Below are 11,152 nucleotides of genomic sequence, written 5' to 3' on the forward strand. Positions count from 1 at the left end.
AGGAATTTACTTCAGGGATGCGACCCTGCCCACGCGAGCCTTGATTCTATCTTTCTCCCAAGGATAGAATCATGTCCTTCCCTCAGCTTTTTAAAGTGAAACGCCCTATCCTTTTTTTTTTTTTTTTTTTTTTACTTTGCATTTTTTAACTCGCGATTTTGCAAGCATAGATGTGCACGTAGCATAGGAACTGAAACTGCATTAGAAGGGATGTCTACCAGCGCTATTAGTAAGACGGGCCCAGGGATTCGGTTCCTCAAGCTTGCAGTAAATATAGTGCTGGTGGGCAAACTGTACGTGCAGCGTAAGTTCCTCGTAATATAGATTAGAGTCAGTGGATTAGTCCAACCGGTGGGATACCACTTAAAAAAAAAACGTAAAAAGTTTCACTTTAAAAAGCCTACTTTTCAACTTCTTCCCTATCCCTTTGTTTTTTTTTGTTGCAGATTTAATAGAAGGAGGACCAGCCGAGGACCAGCCGAGGACCAGAAGAGGACTTAATTATAGTAACGGATTGTATAAAGAAATTATTATTATAATAATTAAATGTATAATTTTAATCTATTTATTCTTCTCCCCTTAGCATCGCAGGCATGTAATAATTATTTTTAATGTATTTTATTCGTTCACAGGTTCCATGTTATATCAATTCTATTCATATTTCACTCCGTCTTTATCATTTTGATATTTGGTATTCCACTTTTCTCATAATTCTAGATAATAATTGCAAGGATTTTCCGAATAAAACTCTTAGAGTGGGGCTTATTAAAAAACCTTCTCGGGACTTTCATCTTCTATGGTTTCAATTTAATTCGGATGGGGACATCTTCAGGATGCACATCCCGGGTCTTCGGAAGCGGTTACCTCCTCGTGGTTAGACCTGGGCAATGGTATTTTACTTTCGGTATAATGTTTAACATATTAGGTGTACAAATAAGTTTCCGCCGTTTTAATGTAGATAGCGCGGCGCGGAGTTTCTGTTAACTTGCGCAGATGATATCCTGCTTAAAAATTAGTTTGGACGTTTAAGAACAACATAACCTATTAATATTATTGATTTCATATTGGTAAAATATAATTTTTTTTAGTTGAAAATGTCCAAATTTGAGCCAAATAAGCGTCATTTGCGGGAAATATTAGTTTACTTCTTTAATATAAAGAAATCTGCTGCTAAGGCGCATCGATTGCTCGTAGAAGCATATGGTGAGACTGCTTTGAGTAAGAGAACGTGTCGTGAGTTGTTTCAAAAGTTTAAAAACGGTGATTTCGACGTAGAAGACAAAGATCGCAGTGGAAGGCCAAAAAGTTACGAGGATGCAGAATTGGAGGAAATATTGGAAGAAGATTCATCTCAAACACAAAAATAACTTGCTTTAACATTAGTAGTCACTCAGCAAGTAGTCTCAAATCGTTTAAAATCATTAGAAATGATTAATGAACAAGGAAATTGGGTTTCGTACTAATTAAAGCCGAGAGATATTGAACGCTGATTATGCTTAAGTGAAATACTGCTTGTTAGACATAAAAAAAAAGGGTTTTTTACATCGTATCATCACTGGTGACGAGAAATGGATACATTATGATAATCCAAAAAGAAGAAAATCATGGGGATTACCAAGCCATGCGTCAACATAAACAGCAAAACCGAATATACACGGAAAAAAACTAATGCTGTTTATTTGGTGGGATCAGCTGGGTGTAGTGTATTATGAGTTGCTTAATCCGAGCGAAACAATCACCGGAGCCCTCTATCGAACACAATTAATGAGATTGAGCAGAGCTCTGAAGGAAAAACGCCCTCAATACTATTCTAGACACGAAAAAATTATTCTCCTGCATGACAATGCTCGTCTACATGTAGCGGCTTCCGTGAAAAAGTATTTGGAAACACTTGATTGGGAATTAATACCCCACCCGCCGTATTCACCAGACATTGCACCGTCCGATTATAACCTATTTCGGTCCATGGCACATGCTCTGTCGGAGCAGCGGTTCAAATCATATGAAGATACCAAAAATTGGGTTGATTCGTGGATAGCCTCAAAAGACAAGGAGTTCTTCCGACGTGGGATCCGAATGTTGCCTGAGAGATGGGAAAAAGTCATTGCAAGTGATGGACAGTATTTTAAATAACCTTAAAATTACCATTCTTCTAGAATAAATACTTAATTTTTATTAAAAAACGGCGGAAACTTATTTGTACACCTAATATTTTATACGTTAAACATTCCATTGCAAGTAAAATCTAGCCAAAGACCGCTTACCATAAACATTATAATCGTAATTAGTTTCTTTTAAATCCCCAATTAATATCATATCCTTATTCCTTTTTCCTTGGTTCCTTCTATCCATTTAATATACAGAAACTAATTACTTTATAATGTTTTTTAATAACTTTTATGTATTTACAGATACCAGGGAGCAGTCCAAAATTGTTGAAATTAACGTTGCGATGTATAAAAGAGATTGCATTTGATTCATTCATTGCATTCTTACAGTCCTAGAATAATATCTTTTATAAGAGGTTTTTTTTCAAATTATAGCTAAAATAAAAGCGTTATAATCCTAGTAGATTTGTTCGTTTCCGACTCTGGTTGGTAAGGTGGATTTGATCGTTACCGATCTTGGGCTTAGCTTGGCCTTAGCTTGGCAACTAAGCGATTGCGGATTTTTTGGATTAACGCGACCGCACTCCCTTAATTGCCGATCCAATATTAATAACTAATAATAAATATCGATATTATTAAGATTCAGACGTCACTCCGAACTATTAATAAAACATAAAGATATATAAATAAAAGAACAATTTTATGATCGCTACCTTTCTTCTTTCGATATAAATATAAATTTATTTTAATCTTCCTTTATGCTCTTATTCCAACAATAAAATATAAATACTACTTAAAGCACGTATACTACTTTACACATTACAATAGATACATTTTTGTAAAAGAAATATTTGAGTATAAAATCTAAAGATACGAGGAAAAAAGAATTCCAAAGGGAAGAATAAAAAGATGAAAAAGAGGGAGATCGAGATCGCGAAAAAGAAAAAGGAGAAGAAGGAGAGAAACGAGGGGTAGGTAAAAGTTAAGGGAAAGACCGAGGAGGGTGCAGAGGTAAGTGAGTGCTAAAACCGGATACTCGTATCTGCCTCAAAGCGATAAAGATAGCTCAAGCTCGCTCTTGTTGCCTTAGCTACCATGCGAGAACGCTCTTTTCCTATTACGCCTATTATCTCTCAAATTCTTAACTCCAAATCTCCGCGTAAAGCGTATTCCCCTTGTTTTTCATTCTTTGAACTTTACTTTGTTCGCGGCTAAAGTAATTTGGAATTTGTATTAATACTATTATATTATAGAATATTATACTCATTTATCGCGTTGTCTCGAAGTTGGAATAATTCGTAGGAATAATTCGTAGGTTTGATAGACGACGACTTGCGTAATTCCTTTTGTTATACCAACGCAAAAAGGACACATAAAGCTAATCTTTTCCGCATCTGTCCGGTGCTGTCTGGCGTTGGAACGACTCACTCTCGCGTTTGCGGCGAGATCGTGTGCGCGCACGCTCCTAAGGGACTTGTGTAATCCGGAATGAATGAACGAACGAACGAACGAACGTGTAGGTGCAACGTCGAGATTGCACCATTGGCGCGACAAAGAGAAGCAAACAAAATGACAAATGGAAGGAGAGATAGGCTGTCGGACCTTTCGATCAACGACACGTGCGATATAGCAACGCGACAATAACTGCTATATAAAGCGCGGTTGCATAGTCGAGGTGCGATCGAGCACCGATGGCATAACGCAACTATCCTACGTATCTCAGTACGCAAATGCTTTCTTAATTCGGATGCTCGGATGCTAATGGGCTTTCGATAAATCGGAATCTCTTTGTTCGTTAGATCCGTTGTTGGAGGTACGCGGTAGCCGGCGGCCTCTTACGCGTCGGAACAGATGTAGCGCTCGGATTATGCTCGTTCGACTATGCAACGACTATGCAACGACTATGCAACGATAACTGCACCGTAACTGCCGTTCTAGGTGTCATAACCTTTGCAACGGTTTCGCAAATATCATTCCTCGCGTCGCACGCGTTTAAGTAAGATCAATGCACTCGCTTCCCGTACTCCGAGCTCATTTGCAATTCGAAACGCGATTATACATACGACGCTTGAGATCGTCTTTTTTCAAACCAAACGCTATGATACAAACGGCGATGATACAAACATTTTCAATTTCCAATAATAGAAAAGCTTCCTTCGTATCTTTCGCAAAGCAGTCGCGCGATATTATTCGACTTTTCAAATGAAATTCAGAAAAATATCGATGAGTCTAAAGGAGAACGAGAGCGTATTTTTAATGTCTCGCGTTTAAAAAACGAAGAAAGAAAATGGCGAGAGGCAAGGTCATGGCAAAGGATGAGAATGTTCCCATGGTGCATAATAGAAAACGTGGAAACCGAGTCCACGCCGAAGATTTCTCTTATTTCGTTTTTCTATACTTATGATCGTTCAAATATTATCCCATTAGATATTAAGAAAAAACGTCGGAAAAATCGAAGCTTTAACGTTCGTTCGTACGCGACCGAGTTTCAAAGTTGGAAAATTCTCAAGGAAATTTGCGTAATCCGATCTATCGTATAACCGTACGTAATAATGTATTAGCATGATGCAACGCGAATCGGGCTAATAAGTTTATTAGCGGAGGACTAGTATAAGTATGTTAAAGAGAACGAATCGAGTGCTTATTTAACGAAACATATTTATAATACTACAGCCGATCTAATTTCTATTTGGTACTTTCGTTAAATTGTCGATTAAGCGATAACGATATTTATAGCGCGCGGTAGATATATTCTCCAAAATCCCTTATTTATCCTGTTCTTTATTATGGAAAGGAATAAATCGAGGAATGAAAAAATGAAAGATGAACGTTACAGATTCGAAAGGAAAAAGAAGATAGTACGTTGAGTGTTCTCAAAGGAGAAAAATCTTAGCGAAACCTGTTTTTCTTTGACGAGCGATCGCGCCCTGCGATAAGAACGAGAAAGGATAACCTTTGGAGGTACGTTAACTCGGTCTCTCGAAGATCCTCCTAGAACGTATCTCCCATTAATTTATCATCCCTAGGAATTGTCGGGGGAACGTTGGACATTAATCAGAGCCAGGAGACGAAATTACTCGTGGCTTTAACGAATGTCGTTCGACGCGCGAACAAAGAGGATGCCTTATTTCCCGGGATGATACATTTGCCTACCATGCGCGCGTACCCACACACGATCAATTATCTCGTATATGTTCTTCGCGGATAGCTCGTTGTAACTCGTAATTCTCTAATCATCATTTTTATTACATAAACGGGAGAATCTCGAAACTATCATCTCTCTTTCTCGTCAATTTGATCCTTATTGCCGAATACAAATGATACCTAATGATAAATAAATCAAGATAAATAAGTAACGACGGATGTTGATTCCAAATGGTATAGATTAAATCTGGTTTTATGAGCGTAAGAAGTATTTTTACAAATAAGATAAGATTGATGTCATTTTCCGAGAGTAATTTAATAATGCTATTTGTATATCATTTAAATATATTCATTTCTCCCTATATATATTATACGTAATGAATAATATAGCGGGAGAAAAAGAAAAATACGCTCTCGCGAATTCGATTTATTGTTATTTCCATTCTCCGCGTAGACGGAAAATAAGAACGAATAGGAGGGGATATAATATAAGAGCAACGGGGGGCGTTGCCCTACTATGTACGCTCGATTATGCCACATTACGGGTCATTATGCAACGCGAACATTGATGCAATCTAATCCCAAGCTACGAACCGATCCCTGCGAAATCTCGAATTACACGTTTTATATGTCGATCACCGATTGCCGCCGACCATTCTTCGCCTCGAGACACTTTACTTCGAGTTTAGTCGAACGAGAATCGAACGTATCGCGACTGATTGAGAAACGAGGCAACGAGGGAGAGCGAGAAAGAGACACATGCATTACGTTCATTTCTTCGTTTATGAGAACGGAACGGAATTTAACGCGTTGCGATTAAATACCAATTAAAAACCCTCGATTATATCACCAAACGTATTCTTTGCTCTAATTAAAGACCACTGTTATCGATCATTGTAATATTTGTATCGTTTTTTCGAAACGTTTACATTTACATTATATTCGTTTTGGTTATTTCGTAATGGTCATAGCCCAGTCGTATCTAATGGAAATAGGGAGAGAGAGAGAGAGAGAGATCAGGGATCTTAGAAATTCCTCGGGGACGATATAATTTCCGAAGCACGCGTAAAGGCACGAATGCGAGGGAGGAAACACGTTTATCGATATTCGTAGACAAAGAATTAGAAAGAGAGAGGCGGGCTCGACGGTGTGACTCAGCAAAGTACGAGGGTGACGTAACGCCATTAACTATGCTAGGATACCAAGCTAGGGAAGAAGAGGGCCAACTGAGAAAGGGAGAGGACAAGAGAACGAAGTAAGAACGTTCAATCTGTCTTGACCTCAAATTTCATCCTTTTCATCCTTTTCATCCTTCGACCGTCTACAAATCGGATTATCCTAAGTCAAGCTGTTTTATTTCGAATTATCGATTCAATTCTATTTTAGTTTCTTATTTAGTTTCTTCCGAAAGAAAGATGCTATCTTATTCGAATCGATAAATCCCGATATAGTTCGAATTAGAATTATTTTCATCTTTTCCTCTCCTGGATTTTGATTTATTTTTGTCAACTAAAGTAATACCCGCAATTTTGTTCTCTTTTATACTTTCTTCGTGGCAACCTCGATCGCGAGGTGTATATAACTATATATGATTTTTCGTAGACATATTCCTTGTTCGTAAAAAAGAGCAATTACAATTATTCGATAAAGGAAAAGACAAGGCCGTCTTTTGTAAAGCACGAAACGGTGAACGCAATCTGGACGAAACGATTACCGAGCGTAATGAGTATAATCGTCAATAACTAATATGTGTGCATATATATAATAGTAGGCGAAAAACATCTTACACGTATTACACGATGATGTAATTTCGCGGTTTCGCTCGATCGAGCGGTAAACGCGTGCTGAGATACGAGAGTTAATATTCAATTTTTCCTATCAAAGATCTTGGTCCAAGAAGTATGTAAGCGAGCATTTAATTACATATTCATACTTATATATACGCATATACGTTGTTAACAAATTTATTTGTCGGAACATTTCATCTCTCAAAGTATTAGTAATTTACGTAACTTTCGATTGCTTACTTACTCATTTGAAAACATCATTTATATTCTTATAATTAATCGTTGACTTTGAAATAAAATATAGTAGAGAAAAAAACGCGCGATAAAGTTTAAATATAATATTAAAATAATATATTGTCCGTGTAAATTATTTCTGCACGCTAATATTAATGTATTTTATTTTCCATTTGTAGATCGAAAAGGAACAAAGGAACGATATCGAAACTGTTTATATTGAATCGAGGCATCTTTTCGTCGAGAAAAGAAAAAAAGAAAAAAGAGAAAAATAAGAAAAATGTCAGGTTCGTTATAATAAAAATTTATCCTGTTTATTCTACTCGCGTGGCTGTGGAAATGAATCTAATTGACAGGGAAAAGGGAGACGAAAGACAAGAGGAAAAGAAAAGGAACGGAACGAAACGAAGACGGGAAAGCTCTTGGAGAAATAAGTCACGTGCGCTCTTGCAACGTGCCCAATTATCGTTTCTTGGGTTCACGGGCTGACTCTACTCGTGATATAATAGCTTTGCCGTTTACTTATTGTTACCCTTATATGCTGCGAACCGAATATAATCCAATCATATTTATTCATTTTCATATATAAAAGATTTGTTAATTATATATATATATATATATGTATATAATTTCATTTATTTGCGTAAGAATATCCATACGTATGTACATGCATGTCTATGTACGTATGTATGCACGTAGGATACGCGTAATTCAAGATTTCGCATAGATCGGCTCATTGCCTAGGATTGGATTGCGTCAATATTCGCGTTGCATAATGATTCATAATCTGACATTGCTTCGAATGTATCGTACACGTTTTATGCTCTAATTTCTACTCGCGTCTGTGAATTTTACATATCGAAAACGAGATACTTGGTTGGTCGTTAATACGTTTATACGCTAAAATATCATATAAAAACAAGTATATTATTATTTTGCTTTCTTTTTCGATCCATTGCTATAAAATGAAAGATATTAATTCTGAGAGATTTCTAACGGTTCGCTTTTAAATTTAAAACGATTTACATTATCCTACAGAATCTAATTGAAACGGACGAATCAAAGTCAGATATTTTAACAGTATTTATCTATATTTGTATATAAATATTTGAAAGGATGAAAAATCTTGACTCGATGTTAGACAACGACTCGGTGTTATTAACAACTTATCCAAATTCGTCTTTATAATAAAACGTTTGTATTTGACAAATACAAAATCTGAAGTTTTTCTAATCGCATAATCAGCAGCAACGGTAGCAGTAGCAGGTATGTATTTTTTAATATCATAATAGTTCTTGCAAAAAATAACGGTTAATGATACACCGAGCACCATTTCATTTCATACATTTCTACCAATTCTTTCTAAATAAATTCTTCCTAAAAATTCTTTGTAAAAATTCTTTTCTAAATAAATGCGAACGTATGGTATATTTAGAATAATATAAATAAAATTCAAATAAAAATGAATCTCTTTGTAGCATTAATTACGACGATGTCCTTGAATATTACATAATAATCTCACGTGAGTTTTTATCTAATTTCTAACGGTATTTATTTGAAACGTCGTAAAGTTATCTAAGCGTCCTTCGGAATATGTTTATATGCGAGGTGAGATGTCTGATAGTACAAAGTTGAAATACGTTTTGCCAATTTCGAGCGTTATAAATTTAAATACTTTTCAAATCAGTGATGTCATATATTCATTATGTTCATTACAGGTAGGATAAAAATCGTCGAGTCATTGGCTAAACTTATAAATTTGTACAGTCGGTGTTTGTTGGGTAATCGCTTAATAAAATTTCCCGTGCTTTTTCCTTCGATCATCTCATCTTCTTATAAAATACCTATTTCTTTTCTCGTAATATTATTTTGTATATTTATATCAGAGATGGCATCTAAGAGAGTAAGCAAAAAGATAACTTCGAGGAGAAATGCAATGTGTTGTTCGAGAAAGGATTGCTACAGCAGCTCTTCGGAATCGATCTTACCGGATACTTCCGATACGGATTGCGATTGTTTAGATTGCTGCGAGGGACGTTCCCAGTCGCGCAAAACTACCAAAGGAAGGCCCAAAAAGAAGGATTCCAAAAAGATGAACAAACCAAAAGACGCGAAAAAGAAAGAAACCAAATCTAAAGCATCCAAACACAAACGTAATTGTTGTCAAGGTGAGTACAATTGAGAAACTCGATGAAACATTTCGATGGGAATAATAATTCATTAATGAAAATGATCAATTTCAGAATATTCCTCGTCATCCTCGTGGAGCTCTTCTTCGTCCGATTCCTTTAGCGATAGCGATAGCGATTGCCAATGCTCATCGAGTAAATCACGGCGTAGGACGACGTCATAATTATTCACGCGAAAACTTTTCCATTTATTTCTATTTAGTCTTCATATTTATTTAATCAATTTATTTATTTCGTAATGTTCTTTTTTATATTTTGATATCGCTTGGCGAAAGATTCTTGCATACATGTTTATAGATTATATTTTACTTTGTTGAAACTTCATTTATTTCTATCGCAATCGAACTAGAATTTAGTCATTCTCATTTAAGCGATGTAAATATTTTTATTAATAAAGAAAATAAAATAATGAGCTTTCCCAATTGAAATTTCATTTAAGAACGAGAGAATATCTCGAAATTTCATAAAATTATAGAGAATTTTGTAATTTCTCGGAATGAAAAGGAAATAAATTCGAATTTCCTCGATGGATGGCACTACTATAATTCTCTTAATGATAGCTTAGAAAGTTTAATAAGGTATTACAAAGAGAACCTCCTCCTTGTTTAAAAGAAACCGTGTGAAAAGCTATAAAAGCGCAGACCCGCTAAGAGACGTAGCGAATAATAAATTAATCGATCTATTATTAGCCTACGCGAACCGAGCGTTTACGTAAAGTAAACGTATGCGCATTCGAGATTGCGTTCTTTCTTCCATCTTTTTCTTTCTATCGCATATCAAACTGGTTGTGGATAATTGGCGTAAAGGTACGCGAATAATTATACGTACGGAGATAACAGCGAGGATTATATAACGTTCAGGATCGAATAGATTTGTACTTTGCGAGTCGAGGGTTAGGTTAATCTCGATATGCTGGATACGCGGACAATAACGATCTTATGGACATTTTTCTTAATAAGATTTTCGATTGTTGTCGTTGGTGCAGCTGTCGCTCCAGAAACCTACTTTTTCGAAGTGCGCGATCGGTGCCAATGCCAGCGGACACCGTTACTCGCGGCTATGGCCCCCGCGGAATTAACGTGAACATTTTCCAAAAAAAATAAATCAAACGTTCATATTACGCAGATGATAGTTTGTTACGCGCTCGTATGCAAATATATGTATATGTATGTGAGAAAGAATGGAAATGCCTTTGTCGCGTAGCCGTAATGGTCGCGTCGGATGACTGTGTTGCATTAGGTTGCGATTACGAGTTTAGAATATTGTTCGCGATGTCTGGCGAAAGAAAGAGAGAGACAGAAATCCTAATGAATGCGCCAGACGAGAATATAACAACGAAGACGGCCTTTCGAACGAATACCTTTAACGATGCGTACAAAACATTCCAATTCGAGCCGATTAAAGACGCTTTCGTGCGTTTCGTTGGCATATCTCTCGGAATTATCATTTGCGATCACGGTTACATTTCTACGAGCAAAACACGATAATGGATAGTTGGAAGAAAAAATAACGAAAATGTAGAAACTACCTTGAGAAAATATATCCTACCTGGTGTCCTCCGTTCGACAGGTATCGTTGCCTCAGGTCAGGTTTACGAATTTAGCCAGTTACATCAGCGACGTTATTCATCGGTGGCCGTCGGTGTGACGAATCCGTCAAAAAATAAATAAACTTCCTACGCGTATCTGCG

At 36.5% G+C, this 11,152-nt stretch overlaps 1 protein-coding gene and 1 long non-coding RNA gene across 4 annotated transcripts; both read left to right on the forward strand.

The window, feature by feature from the left end:
• The first annotated feature begins 5,636 nt into the window (after positions 1–5,636).
• Positions 5,637–7,659, forward strand: LOC122514218. Of its 2 annotated transcripts, none has more exons than XR_006302998.1 (2): positions 5,637–6,507; positions 7,453–7,659. It is a non-coding gene; the product is annotated as an uncharacterized LOC122514218 (long non-coding RNA). The 2 variants fall into 2 exon arrangements; XR_006302999.1 differs by lacking the exon at positions 5,637–6,507 and adding an exon at positions 6,514–7,155.
• A 274-nt stretch (positions 7,660–7,933) lies between these two features.
• LOC122514145 (suppressor protein SRP40-like) lies at positions 7,934–9,827 on the forward strand. 2 transcript variants are annotated; one of them, XM_043630809.1, is made up of 3 exons: positions 7,934–8,539; positions 9,160–9,441; positions 9,517–9,827. In XM_043630809.1, exons 2-3 carry the CDS (start codon positions 9,162–9,164, stop codon positions 9,624–9,626), a joined length of 390 nt encoding a protein of 129 aa, XP_043486744.1. In that variant the 5' UTR covers positions 7,934–8,539; positions 9,160–9,161; the 3' UTR covers positions 9,627–9,827. The 2 variants fall into 2 exon arrangements, with proteins under 2 accessions (XP_043486744.1, XP_043486743.1); XM_043630808.1 differs by lacking the exon at positions 7,934–8,539 and having other exon boundaries at positions 8,695–9,441.
• Positions 9,828–11,152: the final 1,325 nt, after the last annotated feature.

The sequence above is a fragment of the Polistes fuscatus genome, unplaced genomic scaffold, assembly GCF_010416935.1.
Source record: "Polistes fuscatus isolate 324 unplaced genomic scaffold, CU_Pfus_HIC Scaffold14, whole genome shotgun sequence".
Classification (NCBI taxonomy): domain Eukaryota; kingdom Metazoa; phylum Arthropoda; class Insecta; order Hymenoptera; family Vespidae; genus Polistes; species Polistes fuscatus.